This window comes from Macrobrachium nipponense, chromosome 44 (genome assembly GCF_015104395.2).
Source record: "Macrobrachium nipponense isolate FS-2020 chromosome 44, ASM1510439v2, whole genome shotgun sequence".
Classification (NCBI taxonomy): domain Eukaryota; kingdom Metazoa; phylum Arthropoda; class Malacostraca; order Decapoda; family Palaemonidae; genus Macrobrachium; species Macrobrachium nipponense.
The window spans coordinates 26,704,513-26,724,780 of record NC_087221.1 but is presented as its reverse complement, the minus strand read 5'-3'; the positions used below and the strand labels follow the sequence as shown (position 1 = coordinate 26,724,780).

At 34.5% G+C, this 20,268-nt stretch overlaps 1 protein-coding gene across 2 annotated transcripts in view; it reads right to left on the bottom strand.

Moving 5' to 3' along the window:
* Positions 1 to 10,011: 10,011 nt before the first annotated feature.
* The window catches only part of LOC135204119 (uncharacterized), a 21,376-nt gene continuing 11,119 nt past the window's right edge, over positions 10,012 to 20,268 (bottom strand). Inside the window, exons 4-8 of one of the 2 annotated variants that reach the window (XM_064234123.1) lie at positions 19,478 to 19,581; positions 15,796 to 15,922; positions 15,212 to 15,303; positions 11,117 to 11,221; positions 10,012 to 10,212 (exon numbers count right to left, since the gene is read on the bottom strand). In XM_064234123.1, the coding sequence (XP_064090193.1) occupies positions 11,134 to 11,221; positions 15,212 to 15,303; positions 15,796 to 15,922; positions 19,478 to 19,581 (411 nt within the window). In that variant the 3' untranslated portion in view covers positions 10,012 to 10,212; positions 11,117 to 11,133. The remainder of the gene's footprint in view (positions 10,213 to 11,116; positions 11,222 to 15,211; positions 15,304 to 15,795; positions 15,923 to 19,477; positions 19,582 to 20,268) is intronic. The other variant, XM_064234124.1, reaches the window with a different exon arrangement.

The window sequence follows — 20,268 nt, the reverse complement described above, 5'->3', positions numbered from 1 at the left end:
CATTCCATTTATCACTTTAAAAAAATTCTCTTCGGGGATATTCCCGAAGTAGCGCGAAGTCGATTTTAAATGACATTTGTAGTTTAGTGGATGCATATAAATCGCGGTGTGATAAAAAAAATTCATATATATATGTGTATATATAAAGTATACATATATATATATATATATATGTGTGTGTGTGTGTGTGTGTGTATGTATGTATGTATGTATGTATGTATGTATGTATGTATTATGTATACATAAATCTCCGTACATTGCTCGTTTGAAGTGGCAATTCTGATTCCACGAGTGAAAATAAATGTAATATATGCATGTATGCAAATATATGTGTGTGCACATAACAAAAACGTAACATTGGTGGCTCTATATGTCAGCCATTCCCTGAAGAGAAATATCATCTCCGTTCTTCATATCAACGTGATAGATATTGCTTTTCTTTATCCACTGGCGTGAGTGGTCTCTCACCTCTGGTATCTCCTTACCTAGGGTGAAGGATAGAAGGGGGAATGGGGGGGGGGTGGGGATGGGGGGGGGAAGGGAGGACAATGTAATGACAAAATGGAATAAAAGTCTGCCCTTTTGCTCAAAACGCGCGTGTAATCTGCTTTTGAGGAAACCAATTTGGTCTAAGTGCTCCTGCGTTTCTGCCCAAAATGGGGCTTATATAACCAGAGGGAGATATAAAAGAAATTTTTTTTTTCTTTTTTTTTTCCTGAACGGAGCCTATTCGTTTCGGTTTTCGATTCGTTGCTTGTCTGATTCTAGTATTTTTTGTCTAGGAGGAATTTCAAATGGAGAAAATGAAATCTGCAAGAAATACCAGTCATATTTTACGTTCACTTTCAGCGTCAAAAGAAACATCATCTTGTATGGTGTCCCTTATTCTTATGTTGCCATATTTTTATCCCTTCCTCTGCATCTAAACATTTTTTATATTGCAAATATTGCTTCAATTAGGTATTGATCTTTCATACATCCAGCTACTCCCCTTCTACCCATGGCATCCGTCAACTTGCTCCTCAATCTAGCTATAAATCAATACCTAATTCACACTTTTCCTTGTCATTTTTCCTGAGTATTCTTTTGGAAGTGTAACTCCTGTTACGGACAGAACAGGGTGTCATAGAGTACTGTTATCATATATTTCTGTTTGTCTGTAGGCTCTTCTATCGAAAAGTTATAGATGGGATTTACTTAGAATTAGGGAAAAATCATGGCCATTAATTCTTCATTAATCTGATTTAGTTTATGAGATTTAGGCTGTCAAGCCAACCGCTAGGTCGTTCTGCCATTCAGTGCTTTAAGCAGTTAAAATAGGGAGTTGTAATTGCACTAAGGAGTAATAGTTAGAGAGGCTGGAAAGCAAGATTTAAGAGAGTAAACGAGAGTGGAGATACAATATAAGTCTAAAAGGTGGCTGCAACTAGGGTCAAATGGACGCTGGAGACACCTTTAGTAATGCCAACAGTGCACCGCGTGAGATGCACTGACGGCACTACTCCCCTATGGGGTAATCATTAATATGGAGATATCGTTTCGAAAACATTAACTGTAAAATGAATCGCAGATGAAATACCCGAGTCTACGTGAGATTGGAAGTATAAATTAACATAACAGAACAATAAAAATTTATCACGCCTATCAAATTAATCTTTATGCAACGCAGAGGCCTGTATTGCATATCGTGGGCGTTAACATTATTGGAATTTGAACTTGAATGGTGTAGTTACATGGAAATCAATCATGAAATTACAAGAAATCCTATTTAGATAATACGAGCCATTCGGATTGAGGTGTGATTTCCGTGAAGACCCTTTAGTTATCGAGTGGATTTTAATCACATCCCACTATTAAAATGAGATAATATCTCCCTTGCATTATTCTTAGTGCTTTCTTTTTATTCGAAATAAATGAAACATTGCTTTCCATTGTGTAATAAGTTTAGCTAATAAACCGAAGACTTTTTATTCGATCTAATTGAACCTTGGCATTAAATTATGTAAAGAGTTTATCTAATATACCGAAGCTGAGTTCTTCGAGGAAAGAGAATCTTTCGGAGGAATTGGCTCATTCATATTTCCATGATGCCTTCCGTAATCTGTTTTCTATATAAATGGGTGTCTCTTTATATTAGTTTACGTATTTGGGGATATCTTAACTGTAAGCGAATTCTGGACTACAATTTTTCCACCAGTATCAATCCCCATAACCGTTTGGTGATTATACGAAGTGTAACGTGAAACAGAGACGAGGATATCAACTGAAATATCAATTTTAAATATACTTGCATGAAGGCAAGGCATTATGAAAGAGAAGCTAAGAAGATAAATGAAGAAAATAAAGATACAGAAGCAAATAGTGATGAGGTCATTAGCAACTTCGCTATCAAAACCTTTATAAAAGACAAGAAAAGGGAAATCACTACGTAAATAATTTATTTTTTGTAAGGAACTTCTCCTATATTCACACTCGTTTTTCATTGTTCAGGCATGGTGCAAATAATAGTTTTGGAAGCGTATGATTTTAAGCAATAAATACGAACGACTTTTTTTTCCCTTTGTAGCTCGATAAAAGACAAAGAATTTTCAGTTTTTTTTATACTAGTGACCTGAATCCGACCTATATATGAATTTTTTTATAGTTCCTTAGGATGAATTTCGTATGTATTTCTTTGTTTATTTGTTTTTATTTGCATTAAGCTGTTTATTCATTTTTTCTGGGAGTGAAATGATTCCCGTTTATGTCTTAATGACGTTGTTAGTAATATTCAAATCACTGCTCCACCAAACAACTGAAAGCATTTTCTTATTATGCTGTTATGACCACTGCTGCCATAATCATAGAAAGAATGTTTGTGAATGATAATATTCTTTTAAAAAATCATGACAGGCCTGGGCTATTCTCTATTGCAGCAAATGTCAGGTACCTACCTTTAGAATAACTTACCTAGCCTTTACGGTTAATTCATTTTCCTTGATGTCTGTTAACATTCAAGATATCTTTTCTTTCATAACCCTCTTTCTGAGAAGGAACCAAGATTCATTTTGTAGGACAAAACTCGATTTTCATTTCTTGTTTAACACGAAGGATAGTCATTAACTCCGCCCTCTTCACTTCTAGGCCTTCTCGTCTCGACGCAACGGAAATAAGGATTATTGAAGCCGAGAATTGACTTCCTCCAGGTTTAGAGAACTAAGCCCCGGATCGGAAGGGGATTGGGAAACTAATTCGGGAAAACGGAAATTGAGGGGAACGCGCGATCATTTCCAAAATGAGAACCGTCCACCAATACCTCTTGAATAAGGGGCGAACGCAAACCTATTTGTAAATAATAATGATAACCGGGTAATTTCGTTTTCTCATTTAGAATGCTAAAAAGATAGACATGCATGAGTCATAGGAAGGCTCAAAAGACAGATAGACAGACAGAGATGTCAGCCTAGGATGTGGAAGATATTTTATACGTAAAAATAGAATAATTATCCACCCAAAGAATTCTAGTTGAAAATAGATATAGAAAACTGTTAAGATTGATAAGTATGAGAGAATTAGATTCAAGAATTTTTTGCGGGAGTTTATGTAATCTAAAGGCGAATTTATATTAATTCTGTCATAATTGACAGGCAGATTTGAAATAATAATTAACATAGTTTTACGAACTTGGATTTTCATTAAGTATTGTTGACCATCTTGGGTTATACACTTTTTTTTTCTTCTTATTAATGGAAATTTATTTATGTGACATGAAGAGGTTCTGTAATAGAATATTTAGTTAACTACTGATATATTAGTGATAACGGAACTACCAGCTTAAAGAAATATATTTGATCTTGGTGTTAGGAGGTTGTCATCAACTACTAATAACAGTAATTGCACATTGCAGGTAGCCAATAAATTCCTAAACACAGTTAATGATCAAAGTAAACGTAATCATTTCTTTTTTCAGCAGATGAGAAAAGAATGTATATTTTCTGGCAATTAGCAATTTCAGCAATTCGCAATATAGGTAAAGCAATAGAATTGCTTGAATTGTAAGTTTATTATTATTATTATTATTATTATTATTATTATTATTATTATTATTATTATTATTATTATTATTATTATTATTATTATTATAGCTTAAGACGTACCAGTCATTATTAGCTTTAAATCGGATTTCTGTATTTCTTATCACGATGAATGCTGTCCTAGGTAACATATAGTAATGGTTTATAAACCGATTATTGCGTCCGTAACGGCATAAAAACTGCATCTCTTTACAACGGAGTGCTATTGTTTTTTTTTTTTTTATTATTTTTTTTCTTTTTTTTGCTCTATCAGTCTTCCAATTCGACTGGGTGGTATTTATAGTGTGGGGTTCCGGGTTGCATCCTGCCTCCTTTTCCTACTATGTGTGCCGTTTCTAGGATCACACTCTTCTGCATGAGTCCTGGAGCTACTTCAGCCTCTAGTTTTTCTAGATTCCTTTTCAGGGATCTTGGGATTGTGCCTAGTGTTCCTATGATTATGGGTACAATTTCCACTGGGATATCCCATATCCTTCTTATTTCTATTTTCAGATCTTGATACTTGTCCATTTTTTCTCTCTCTTTCTCTTCAACTCTAGTGTCCCATGGTATTGCGACATCAATGAGTGATACTTTCTTCTTGATTTTGTCAATCAACGTCACGTCTGGTCTATTTGCACGTATCACCCTATCCGTCCTGATACCATAGTCCCAGAGGATCTTTGCCTGATCGTTTTCTATCACTCCTTCAGGTTGGTGTTCGTACCACTTATTACTGCAAGGTAGCTGGTGTTTCTTGCACAGGCTCCAGTGGAGGGCTTTTGCCACTGAATCATGCCTCTTTTTGTACTGGTTCTGTGCAAGTGCCGGACATTCGCTTGCTATGTGGTTTATGGTTTCATTTTTCGCATTGCACTTCCTACATATGGGAGAGATGTCATTTCCGTCTATCGTTCTTTGAACATATCTGGTTCTTAGGGCCTGATCTTGTGCCGCTGTTATCATTCCTTCAGTTTCCTTCTTGAGCTCTCCCCTCTGTAGCCATTGCCACGTGTCATCTCTGGCTAGTTCTTTAGTCTGTCTCATGTATTATCCGTGCATTGGTTTGTTGTGCCAGTCCTCTGTTCTGTTTGTCATTCTCCTGTCTCTGTATATTTCTGGGTCTTCGTCTACTTTTATTAGTCCTTGCCATGCACTCTTTAGCCACTCGTCTTCACTGGTTTTCAGATATTACCCCAGTGCTCTGTTTTCGATGTTGACGCAGTCCTCTATGCTTAGTAGTCCTCTCCCTCCTTCCTTTCGTGTTATGTATAGTCTGTCCGTATTTGCTCTTGGGTGTAGTGCTTTGTGTATTGTCATATGTTTCCTGGTTTTCTGATCTATGATGCGGAGTTCTGCCTTCGTCCATTCGACTATTCCTGCGCTGTATCTGATTACTGGCACTGCCCATGTGTTTATGGCTTTTATCATATCTCCGGCGTTGAGTTTTGACTTGAGTATCGCCTTGAGTCTCTGCATATATTCTTTCCTGATCGTGTCCTTCATCTCTTGGTGTTTTATATCCCCTCCATCCATTATTCCCAGGTATTTGTATCCAGTCTCATATATGTGTTTGATGTTGCTCCCATCTGGTAGCTTTATACCTTCAGTTCTTGTTACTTTGCCCTTTTGTATGTTGACTAAGGCGCATTTTTCTATTCCAAACTCCATCCTGATGTCCCCAGATACAATCCTTACAGTCTGGATTAGGGTATCTATTTCCTTGATGCTCTTACCATACAGCTTGATGTCGTCAATGAACATCAGGGGGTTAATTCTGTTGCCTCTTTTCTTCTTCTTCTTCTTCTTCTTCTTCTTCTTCTTCTTCTTCTTCTTCTTCTTATTATTATTATTATTATTATTATTATTATTATTATTATTATTGCTGACTCCATCGTAGTATAACTGACTTTTATTCTTGTTTTCTGTCATGTTTCCCCGTTTTCAGTCAGTCCAGAACCCTTCATTATATGTTACTCGGTGCTGGAATACGATACAGTCGTCTCGAAAATCTTTGGAACTTTCTAAGGCAGACGTGTTAAGGTCGCATGCTTGAAAGTCAAAGCCGCAGTAGTTATTCACAAACGGGCTTATATGGATGTAGATATTTTTCTGTTTGTAATGTTTAGAACAATTCCGGTATCTAGGGCCGTATTTGTTAACAGAGAAAAATTTTGCAACAGTTTTAAGGAAAATAAAGTAGATTCTGAAGAAGTAAATTAATGGCTTGGGTGCGTTTGGAAGACTAATGCTACGTATGAGGAGGGTGTATCCACAGACGATAGAAATGAGGGGATGGGATGCCGAGGATGAAAGAAACAAGTGAGAAACACATTGATAAAGGCCTAGGCTGAATACGAATTCATAAACTTTATACATTGGTCACAAGATAGTTAACAACTAAGTAGACATCTAATCTGTTTAACGTTAGGTCGTTAATTTTGATGGAGGAATATTGGATATATTCTGTCATCGACTTAAAATACCCTCCAAATGCAGTCAAATAATATAAAAGAATAATAGTATACTTTAGTTGGTGTCGCGCGAAATAATTATATAGTTTAGTATGTGTGCTTTGAATCGTTTTCTTTAAAACTAAACATTAAAGAAAATGCTAAGGTAAACTAGACATTTTGATTCTCAACTGTTCCTGAGTTTAGGCTGCTAGAAGCCTGATGAATTTTTGTTTTTATATTTCCGTTCTTGAGTTTATTTTTATATTTCTGTGAAATAAGACCTACCTCTTAAATAGCTTTATAATTCCAAATACTGAAACGGGAAAGCTTTGCTGAATACTACTAATTTCTAGATTGTTTCGCCCTAGAAAGTAGCCAACTTCTTTATCCCAGACCTGTGGAATTTTAGCTAGGTAATTAAAAGAAGTAAAAGTTATTTATGGGACTTAATTCAAGACGAAATGTGACATTTTATCAACTAGAAGTGTCATGCGCACGGTAAGGTAACTATACAAGGCATAGACTGCAAATATAATATAAAAGTCCCCCCAAAACTGTAAGTACGTTTTCTATATAGTATTCCTTGAAGAAAACGATTAAAATCGCTTTTGCAGGATAAACATATGATGAATGAAATTATCAAGTATCAGAAATGAAAGACATACGTAGACCTCCCCCACCCCTTTCTGTATCTTTTTCTTACCGGATTGGTTATAGTCATAATCACCGTACGGGAATAAAGCCGTCAGTGCATTTCATGCGGTGCACTGTAGGTTCCTATTTAGGTTGCTTGCAGCGTCCCTTCTGCCCCTAGCTGCCACCTCTTTCATTCCTTTCTTCCAAATTCCTTTCCATCCTCTCCTAACAATGGTTTCATTGTGCAAATGCGACGCTTTCCTCCTTTTAAAGCTTTTAAAACCTTTTTACCCTCAATTTCCCTTTCAGCCCCGAATAACCTCATAGGACCCAGTGTTTGGCTTGTCCGAAATTTTATATTCCATTTATATGAATTCTGGCGTTATTCTAAAGAAACGAAAAATGAGGGAAAAGTGGCTTAAATATTCTTCACGATTCAATATTCTTGACAAAGTTTTCAACACTAACGATTAAAATCTCCGCCTCCAAAGTGACCAGGTAATCCACAAAGAGATTAATGGGTGCAAGTAAATCCACAGAAAGTAATGGAAGTGTGAGGAATTCCTCTCACAACGATTTTATTTTCTAATGTTTTTGTGTATTCGATTGTTTCCATGCTATTTGTCTTTTATTATAGTTATTAGTGTCTGTCTCATAAGAAATTATTGATTGATTTTCACTGCATATTGCCGTCTGTCAGGTAATCGACAGACAGGAACTATGTTACTGTATTTGTATTCATGTGAAAACCAAATGCATTCGCATGCCCATATATTTTGCAAAGATATGTACGTCTACATTGCATGACATAATAAGGGTGAAAGAACCACATCTATTCGAGAATGACACTCTTAACATTATTTTATCTGATTTTGCTATGTTCTAGTACGTAGTATCTGTGGTGCGCTTAGCACCGAAAAGATGGTTATACACAAAGACGAAGTCTTTTGACATAAACGTCAGTAGACGTTTTAGTAACGAAGTATAATTACTGTTTTAGTTATGATAATTCATTTGTCTTTATATATATGAAATTGTTCTTGGTGAATGTATTTCGCATATTACGTATGGTGAGAGTTGGTGTTATTGGGTCTTGTTTGTGCCTCTCGCCAGAGAAACCATTAGGAGAGGTCAAAAGATCGGGAGGGGAAAGGAAGGGACGAAGGGTAGTAGTTCGCCCCTCTGAACGCTCCTTTGCGTGCCCCTCTAGGGGTGTGTATGCGTATGTGCGTAGTACACTGTATGGGCATGATATCGCCCAAAATTGTATTGACACACACCACCAATTAATTCACTACATTTAATAAATATGTTGAAGTTGCACACTATTATATTTGGAATTTATTTTTGACAACGAACTTGATAATTATTGTAGAGTTTTTTATGTTCATGAAAACCTTGTACGTCAGTTCTGCATTCGTGGTAATTGTATAACTTGTCTCTTTTCACCAACAAAACCCGAATGCAGGACGGAACGAACAGCTTCTTGGCTCAACTTTTGAGGTGACCTGTTTTCTAGTGTTGTGTAGTGATGTGTGTGTGGATTTAGAAAGGGCGATTGCCCTGATTCTTTGAATTTTGTCGTAATTTGTTTCATTTGAGTGCCATTGATTTACAATTCCCCTTGAGTGAATAATTTTATTGTCACTTATATGTTATTACTCTTTGATATGTTTACCTTTTAGTTATTAAATTAATTTTAACTTTACATTTATCAAATGCGTTTCAATATCCTTTGATTTTATTTCATTTTTCTTATGTTTCAGTTTTGTGGATGGTGAATATGAATTGATCTGATAAACCTTTATTGTGTTCATACTTTAAGGTTATGCAAATAACTTAGAAACGAGATAACACAGCGGTCCTCTAAGGTCTGAAAATCAACCTGTGAGTACTCGCAACATTTAGAGAGAGAGAGAGAGAGAGAGAGAGAGAGAGAGAGAGAGAGAGAGAGAGAGAGAGCGTGCCTCTCGTTGTATCTCGTGTAGCGATTTATGATCTGAGTTCATGTCTACAAGGACTGCTCAGTAAGTGAAAGTACTTAATTGTGCTACTATTCATTAACGATATTGGTGTGTTATCCTCGTTAATAACGAATTGGGTTGAGAGATATCTTCCCGTAATTTAGAAACCGCAAAGGGAGTTTTGTGGAGTTGTTACGTAAGGCTTTTTGCGGTTTTTGACCAAGTAACAACGTTAAGCATATAATACAGTCCACTATAAGTCCATCTTTTTCGCCACAGGAAGAATCAGATTAATTTACACAAAGAAATTATTTTCACAAACTTGGAATGCCAAAAATCGACTTTAACAGTGGTAAATGATAGTAAAAAATCTTTCACAAGTTATTTTTTAAATGTTGATTATTAAAATAACAACAATGCAGTAATCATTTAATTGTCTTAACAACAGTGGTTATTGTCTCATTGTTCCATGGCTGCTGACCTTGCAAAAGTAAAGCAGAATCTAGAGGATATTATGTATTATATCATTATATGACTGACCATAGGTAATGCATAAACACTCAGGAAAATGAGAGTTACAATAGAATATGCAAATACAGGTAAATTTCAGTTAGCTTAACAAATTATCACCAACCTGGCAGTGCATTGATACTCGTGATACTAATCAGTTTGTTCACATTAACCATGGCTACATAAACATATTGTTCCTACAGCAATTTTACGTGCCAAGAGAAGTCAAAAGACGAAGCTGTTCACCTCTTCGGTCAGTATTTTTGTTCTTGTCTGCGTAAAAAATAAAAATTTTTTTTTTAATAATAATAATAATAATAATAAACTAATAATAAATACTCCTCTTACCACACTTAAATGGATGGGCGTACTTCAAATGTTTTTTTTTAAACATTGAAAATATGTAGAAAGACCAAAGTTTCAGCTTAGAAACAATAAAAAGAAAAATATAATTTCATGTTCTTCAGTCTTTTTTGGCTCATTATCTTCTTAATGAGAGGCTCCGTGGTGGCTTTTTGTCATTTTGAACAAGTTTGTTACATAAAGGCTGACAGCACACTGAACAATATACCAAAAATCCTTTTGTTCCGGGCCCTGAAAAACAAAAATTAATAGTTATTAGTATGTGAAGTAGGAATTCATGAATGTATGCGAATGATGCATTAAAAATCAGTATTTCACCATCAACAATTCCTTTTGAATGTAAGTTACCCTTAAGATATATAGATAGATAGAGAAAAATGCAATTGTTTTTCAATTCTCTGATTGAGCAAAGTCGATATCCTGTTGCAAATTCATGCACAGCTATCTTTCACAAACTCGCCATACACCTATAATTCTGTTGGTTGATTCTCCCTAGAACTCGTCGTCCATCACAAAAATTGAGGAAGACCTCACTCTTACCTATAAAATATTCTGTCTTTTTGAATGCCTACTATTTGCAATCCACGTACCTCATTCTCTATCTAGCATTATAGTTTCTCATCCAGTGTAATAACTTAAAATCATGCATTAGTTTTCACTTCTTTTCAGTCGTTTGTCCAACATGTTTTAGATTCCAAGCCCAATATAACTCAAATTCGGTTACTGCTCCTCAAGAAACGTTGAGAATAGGCAGTAGAATTTCATTAAAAGACTGGTTAAATCTTAGTTAAAGACATTTTCTCTAAGTTTCTCCATAAAAGATTTTTTGTGGAATCTTACATGAAGTCATTTAATCTAAGTTTGTCATCGACGGTTATTTTTTATTTATTTTATTTTTTTTTTACCGTTTAAAGTGAAGTTCAGTGTTCTAAAAGTCAGAATTATCATTAGTGTTGTTGAAATTGATTTTCTGTCAGTGTGATCGCCCTTGCGTTATGTATTGCTTCAAGCTCAGGAAATCTTTCCTTTCTCCCTGCCCTCGCAATATTATGAAGTGTGATAAGCTGAAAATCGTTCTCTTCGTTTCTTCGTATTAAAAAATAATACCCCAAGTATTGATGTCGAAAAGTCCTACCGGTTTGTTTGATCGCGTTACTCTTTCCTTGCAGAGCCCCTTTTTGATGAAAAGGCTCCCTTGAATAATCTGAAGATCAGGCGGAAGATTCTCTTGTCAGCAGTCCTGAAAGGGACATGAAACAAAATCTAAGAGGTAATTTGATTTTTTTTTTGTGCGGGGGTGAGGGGGGGCGGGGTTACTATTTTAGGTCGCTAAGTGGAAAGGGAAGAAAAAGTTAATTTAGAAAGTCTTTCCCTTAAAAGTTATGAAAATAAAAGATAATGCAAAATAACAGATTTGATTATATTATAAGAAGCAATTTTAATTCGTTGGACATCTTGGTTAACTATTCAAGAAAAAGTAATGTAAAATACTGAGACGACTAAATATCCATACAAACACTAAACCCCGCGCGTGACGGAAAGAAACAATTTCATGAAAAACAAAAGAACTTTGTGGTGACCTTCCGTTTAACTGAAATCCACACCCAAGTTCAAAGACTGCTACTTATGGAGAAAATATGGAGACCTGCTTCTCATAAAATGCAATGAAGGAACATTCTGTTTTGCATATAAAGCGCTCTCTATATAAGCACTTGTAGTTTTTTTTCTTCAAAGTCATTCCAGTCATATTTCACCCCCTGGTATTTCGCAGGAGTGCCCAGGGTATTGTTAGTGAACCTTATCTCCAAGGCACCGTAAAAGGGCTTCCTTAATGATCAATGAAAATGCCTTAATAAACCTGGGGAATATTTTTGCTTACGATACGTAACTACACGCACCTCCATATAATTGTCCATGACTCTACATTCCTAAATGTAACATGTTAGTACTGGGCAGAAACGTGCATACAATCTTACACTCACAGACACTGACACTCAAGTTATAGTACTGTTTTTATAAATGTACATGCAAAGAAGTATTATTTTTCTTACATATAATAAATATATAATATATATACTATATATAGTATATATTTTTATATAAATGAATATATATATATATATATATATATATATAATATATATATATATATATATATATATATATATATATGAATAACTTGATCACGAAGTATATAAAACGTGATGCTATGTATAAATAAAGGTTTTTGCCACGAAGGAAAAAAAGCGAGATACCCACTGCTGAGCTGCCTCGTCACCTCATTCTCCAAGTCCTTACTGGCGGCGCACTCTAACAGAATTCACCTGAAACTCCTGAAAATATTCCTGGCGGAACAAGTGTTACCCAAATCATTGCTACCATACCGCATAAGAAGATACGATCAACATCCTTTTAACGAATTTTCTTCAATGATATTAAAACGTCACATTGCTGCCGCGAATATGGAGGAAAAGGAGAAATTTAAAGAACTGGAAAAAGCCCGACGTAACTTCAACTACTCGATTCCCGCTGATTGGAAACGCATTAAGGCAAGAAATATATGGAAAACTTCATAGAACTACAGACACTTTGATTAGAAAACTGGACAGAAAATTAAACAACCTTATCAACGACAGTGATTGGACTAATAATGCTAGAAGTGATTGTGTGGTGAATTTATCAAGCAAACAAATAAGTGATAATGCAGTGCGTGCATTAGGCTTTGGGTTGTCTTTCTTCATTTGTAACAAACCCTCAGCTTATCAATTGCGACATCTCTATATAAGTTTGAAAAATACTGTGAACCTACCAGCAAAAATCATTTAGACATTATCAAAGGTATGGACATATCGTGCTCAACGCATGCCTATCATGAAAATAACTTCCTCGCTCGCTACAGAAAAAGTTTAAAAGAGTTGAAGAATGATAATAGCTTACACATTACCAAGGCTGATAAATCCAATAGTTTAGTGGTTCTGGACAAAACTGACTACATATCACGCATGCATACTTTACTAGAAGATGAAATAACTTACAAAAAACTCGCAAAAAATTCGTTGGACCAAGTGATAAAAAACTTGAATATCAATATCAAACAAACTCTTAAAGATAAAAAAGAACTTTTGTGTAAGTTAACTGTAAAGTGTCCCTCATTACCTTATTTAGGTATATGGCCTAGTCAAAACTCATAAGGAAGACAAACCTATGCGCCCAATTATTAGTACTGTAGGATCAATTGCTTATAAACTATCTAAATATCTTACTAAATTGTCATCCCCGCTACTAGGAACTGTATCTAATTCACACATCCGGAATTCTCTTGATCTTGTGGAAAAATTGAATAACATTGTACTAAACCCTAGCGATATCTTTGTCAGTTTTGATGTATGTTCCTTGTTTACAAAAGTCCCTATTCGACTCTAGCTAAAATATTTAAGTAATGAACTTGTACTGGCATAAATTATGCTATGTTTCCGTTAGTCACATAATTTCCTTGATTAACTTATGTATTTGTGATTGCAGATTTATTTTTAATGGAGAATATTACCAACAAATATTTGGTATGGCCATGGGTAACCCTTTATCACCTCTCCTTTCAAACTTATATATAGAATTTTTTGAGAGACACCTCCCGAATATCACACTTGTCCCCTTAAAATGGTACTGATATGTCGATGATATCTTAGTAGTCTTACCTGTTGGTATCGATGTAAATGATTTACTGTCTAAATTGAATAATTTAGTGCCATCCATAAAATTCACTGTTGAAATCGAAAATAACAATGTCATCCCTTTCCTAGATATATTAATACATAGAGAATCTTTCTAATGCAAATTCAGTATTTATAGAAAACCCACAAATAATTTAACATATGTACATTTTTATTCTGGCCACCATCTTAATATTAAAATTTCAATTTTTTCTTCTATATTCCTACGAGCTTTGCGTATCACGAATCCACAATATCTTGACCAAGAAATATAATACATAAAAAAGATAGGAAACGATCTCTGCTATCCACCTCATTTAATTGATTTATGTTATCAAAAAGCTCACAAAAAGTTTTATAGTGTTGCTATTAATGAAAAATAAATGCCTAAAAATGTACTTAGCTTACCTTACTTTCGTGATTTGAAACCATAAAATCAATATTTAAATCGTTTAATGTTAATGTAGTGTTCTCTTGTAACAACACCATTAAAGATATGCTAATTAAGAATAGTACCGTAACAAATAACATCATTTACAAAATTCCTTGTAAGGATTGCCCATCGTTTTACGTTGGTCAGTCAAGTAAAAATTTATGTGTACGTATTAAGCAGCATATGTATTCAGTTAGAACAGCCCAGACTTCAAATGCACTGTTTATCCATCTGAGTGAAAAATCTCATTGTATTAATTGGGGTGATACCTCTGTAATTGCTAGATCTAATGATTATGTTTCAAGAAATTTACTGGAATCGGCAATTATACAAATTACTAATAAAAACAACCTAAATCTTAGTCTGGGAATGTATTATTTGGACCCATATATTTGTAAGATGTTTATGAAGGACCTTAAAATAAATGAACTACTAATAAATTAGTCCCACATGTATATAGTTATTATTTCTCTCTCTCTCTCTCTCTCTCTCTCTCTCTCTCTCTCTCTCTCTCTCTCTGGTTCGATATTCTCTCTCCTTTCTCTTGCTTGATATATATATATATATATATATATATATATATATATCTATATAGTATATATATATATATATTTTCTTTCGTCTTTTCATTAACAATAATTTTTTGGGAAAATTTGTGTAAATTTCATGATAATAAGTTGTTTTCTAGAAGAATAACCTGTTTACCGCGTGTGTATCCTCCAAGGTGTGGCTACCCTCAGGCGTTCTTCGTTTCTGTAGAGTGAAATCGACCTTATTGCTAATCGTGTAGTGTCAGTTTGGATATTAAGCCTACCTTGACTATGTTTTTCCTCTGTAAGATCAGTTTGCCTTAGTAAAAGGTCGAAACAAGACCGAAAGTACTCGGCTATCTCGCTTTTTCATTTTTTCCTTCGTGGCCAAAACCTTTATATATATATATATATATATATGTATATATATATATATATATATATATATATATATGTATATATATATATATATATATATATATATATATATATATATATATATATATATATATACACACACACACAGAGGAAATGATAGGGTACATTTCAATACTTACTTGATTTCACGAACCGAGATGTCAGCACAGAATTCCTCGTCCATTACTTGACAGTTCTTATCGTTAGGACATTGTTCCACCAGGACTCGCCACTGAAAGAAGAATAATTGAAGCCTTATTAATGAAAGGAAATAATAAACACAACAAAAGCACATTTTCCCCAATTTTATCACTCATCCTGTCTTCTTTGTTTTCTATATTGTTTGGTTCATGTTGGTTTCGCACGAATTTTCTTTGTCCATCCTTTTTATAATCTCTCTCTCTCTCTCTCTCTCTCTCTCTCTCTCTCTCTCTCTCTCTCTCTCTCTCTCTCTTCTCTCTAGTCTGGCTAACAATATGAAGGTGGTTTGTCTTTGTTACCCCTGCACTTGCATCATCAAATTCTTAGTTAAATAAGAATATGGTTAGCCATGTGATCTGAACACGCAAGCTTGAGTCTAGTTAAAAGAATGTTTTGTGCTTTTGCATAACAGTGGTGTTGACTGCAAAGTGAAAGCTCTAATTGTGTATGAGTACGAAAGACATGACATAACAACTACCTCTGAAAATACTTACCCCAACTTAACAACCTGGCAATATCTTACCTGAAGAGTGCACTTCTCACAAGACACGTTGTCCGGAATTACGACAGGTATCTCGAAGTTGCCAGGTTCGGGAATCGTGGACATGTCAAACTTGGTGCCTGAGCCATCAGCTAACTGGAGTGGCTGCCTGCAAGTGATGAGTTTTAATACAGGAGAATGATGCTAAGTCTAGTACTGTAGCTATCAGCTAACTCATGTTGCTGTCTGGAAGCCTCAAGTTTAATATATCAGAAGAAAGTCAGACTTGGATTCAGAACCATTAGCACGTAGAAATAGCTGCCCAGAGTGATTGAGTTTGATATATCCGAATGAAGTCAAACCTAGCACCAAGCGCCTCAATTGACTGAAGTGGCTTTTATAGGATGAATGAGATTCATATATCAGAATAATGTTAGTTATGGTGCCAGAGCCATTAGCTAACTAAAGTAACTGTCTGGAAATACTAAATTCGGTTCATCAGAATGAATGTGATTTAGGAATAGTGAAATTAAAACAAGCAGAATCATAATAAAAATGTATATCTTATTTGCATAGAATTTGTCGAATAACGGTCTCATTATATCTGAAATTGTAATTCTTTTATTTCAAAGATAGTGCAGAATGATTTATACAATAAATAATAAACCAAACAAAAACTTCTTTCAGTTTTCTTCTGAAGATTGAAAAAGAAACCCACAAAATCACTGTGTGTATAACTTGTTTACTTAGAAGTATTTATATATTATATAAAAATAAGCATAGAAATAGGCGTCTTCCTTGAGTTGATTAAATATATTTCAGTAATACTTATTTCACAGTTGAGGGACACGTTCACAAACAGCAATACGGAGTAGCTATGGGGTCCTCATTATCACCGATACTCGCTAACATCTATATGGAATATTTCGAGACCAATCTAGTTCCTAATATTAATGTCCCCAACTTGAAACTGAAAGTTGGGTGGAGATACGTGGATGATAGTTTTGCCATTCTGCAGGTGATGAAATTAGAATAGAAACTTTTCTAGACGAACTCAGTAAGTTTGATAACAAAATCTAATTCACTTTAGAGGAAAGTAGCAATAATAAACACACTGATAGAAAGGAAACAAACAGGATATGAGTTCAGCTCATATAGAAAGCCCCCACACACAAACTCATATATTCATTTCTTCTCTTTTCACAGTCATGATATACAAAGAGGTGTTCTAACAGGTTTACTTCTTAGGGCAATGAGAACGTGTGACCCTTGAAAGATAGATCAAGAAATAAATTACATCGATAAACGCTTTGATGCATTGGCATACCCGGAATGGTTCAGAAAAAAGAGCACTGAACATAGCTGGAAGATTTTTACTGAGGAAATGTAGAGTACATGGAATAAAGAAAACAAGAAAGTAGTTGCCCTCCCTTTTATGCCTAAGATAAACAAATTACTTCAAAAATGAAAGAAAGTAAATATAGATTTGTGTATACTTCTGATGATACCGTGAAAAACAAAGTAAAAATAAATTGGAAGAGACAGTAATGCAGATGATGTAGGAGGGGTATACATAATTAATTGCAGCAACTGTGGAGACAAATATGTGGGGGAAACAGGTAGGGGAATAAGGACTAGAATCCAACAACACAGAAGGGCAATGAAGCTTAACTCTCGGGGGAGTGCTATAGCTAGGCATTATTGGGAAAAGGACCATAGGATGGATTTTAAAAACAGTAGGCGTATATTCAAAAGCAATAAAATTAGTCATAGGAGGGTAGTAGAAGGGCACTCATCAGAGAGATTAAAGTGAAAGAAGGAAACCAAGGTTTCACCTCAGATGACCCCATAAGCCGAGCTTTGATATTAAAAGAAGCTAAGATTTACCCTTCTGACCTGGAGATTAGGTTTTCTCCCCAACAGACTGTTGGTGACCACTCACTTACCACAAGGGTTAATCCCATTGACCATCAGCTCAGGATATCAGAGCGACAAGAGGGGATTAACAACTCTCAAGGAAACCAGAACAAGTATCACATAAATGAGAGCTCAACAAGAAGTTCCAGGAGACTGCTGGGCATTAACCCAGGCTGATAACCTACACATCTCTTGAGAAAGGACGAAAGATAGAGCCAGAAAGTACTCGAGTGTTGAGTAAAATAATATATAAATACTTACAAGTAAAGAAGTTATACACAGTGATTTTGTGGATTTCTTTTTCAAACTATAGATAATACTGATAAAACTTTAGATGTACTGTGTTTTTACGTAAAGGTTCTATATGCCAGAACAAAAATGAGACTGATGAAAGTTTTAACTCACATCATGGGTATTTTTTTTTTTTATCCATTCTTAAATTTTATATTTTTTTTTACTTCAAACTTCGAAATTCGTGCAGTACACTGTGTAACACAAGAGACATAGAGACATATTTAACGAAATCATTTATGTGTAGAATTTTTCATTTCCTTTATAAAGATAAGATGGCTTACTTGGTAAATATTATGAAGAAATTCTATAACTTATTCAGTAAACTTAGATAAAATTTTTTACAATGTACAATTTTGAGTATACTTATTTCCATGTATACGGATTTGGGTGTTAGCAATAAACATCACAAATCGTAGATCCTGTCCCAGAAAAGCTGCATAACCAGACGAGACATCTTTCAGCACCCATTATCTTCTGCATATCAGTGAGTTTGGGAAACATAAAAACTCGGTTCTTCAGAAATTCCAGTACCTGAGTAGTCACATTTGTGGATTCCGTACTTTGGAAGTTTATATATATATATATATATATATATATATATATATATATATATATATATATATATATATATATATATATATATATATATATATATATATACTATATTAATCCGGTCGTTACTAGAAAGGATACACTTGATAGTTCAATATCTCAGACCACTTTCAGTCATCATTATGCTTTACCTTACAGGTAACAATTCAAATTTTTATTACCATGCAAGGATTATTTACTCCATTGCCATGCAGGCTTTATTTACTCGACCATTATCTGAGACAATTCCCTCGTAAACAAACAGATTTTTACCCTTGTTTTCCCATAAGGTTTTACTGACCGAGCAAGACGTATAAACACTCTTAACAGCAGAAAAGGTTCATTACTAAACTAAACACTGAGACGCTGCCAAAGGAGGTTTTTATTACTGGAATCACCCAGAAAAGTTTCACTTTAGAGCGAGATATCTGTTGATTCCTCACTTAATTAAGAAAATATCCATTACCAAACGAGACATAGTTAACTCTTCGATAAAAAACGTATGATTTTCGCATCATTACCTGAAGAAAATATTAGATAATATCAGAATACAGTTACTCGTTGTTAGAAAAAATATCGAAATGCATCATCTCGTTACCTAAAAAATGCATCCACTCATTACCTGAAAAGATATCAAAATACATACACTCGTTACCTGACGAAAAAAGTCGAAATACATTCACTCGTTACCTGAAAAAAATATCATAATGCATCCACTCGTTATTTGAAAAAAATATAGTACATCCACCTGTTACCTAAAAAAATATCGAAATACTTCCACTCGTTAGATGAAAATGATATCGAAATACATTCATTCCTTACATGAAGAAAATACTGTATTTCCATACAGTACCCGTGTCTACACAATGCCTTTGGCTGAAGCTTTTTATTACTTATTATCTCTAGATATACGATTCATTACCTGACCAAGCACTCTTCGTCCTGGTTGTTTCCATCCTCGAGGCACAGGTAGAACTCGAAGACGCCCTTGATACCCCCGGGCACCTGGGCTAACACCATCATTGTCTGAGAGAGAGAGAGAGAGAGAGAGAGAGAGAGAAGCAGATAATTAGTCTTAAGTTAGATGACCTTCGTTTTCTTGTTCCCTTCATTGTTTGTGTTTTTATTTTTGACATGATTTTCTATAGTATTTTATTTTTGTGTCACTTTCAAATATTTCATCATCATCAACAACAACAAAGACAACAATTATAATGATATAATATGATAACAATAATAGTTTTTATATTGATATTATATGTTATTATCTAAATAAGACGGTGTTATCAATATTAATATTTGTTAAACAGTGTATTGAGGGTTCTTATTAAAAACTTCATACATCTCGTGGCTGTAACCAACAGATTAATCATTATTTTTATTATTAGTAATGTCATTGACAACGGTAATTTTACAAGAGAAATTAAACATTACCATTAAATTTTGAACAGGTTTGAGCCAATGTTTCTCATTCAGGAAAAAAAAACTGAAGAAGGACAAAATGTCATGAAAAACAAGATTACGAACAAGTCATGCAAAAAGTCGCTTGCATAACTGACTGTACATAAACTGCTGGACAAAAAATGTTGAGGCAATTGGCTCGAATTTTGAAAAAAAAAGAAGAAAAGATTGCAAACTGATTATGAAAACAAGTAAATGAAAATGAAGAAAACTCAACAATCGGAAATCAGTGATAAAATTTAAGATTTAAGA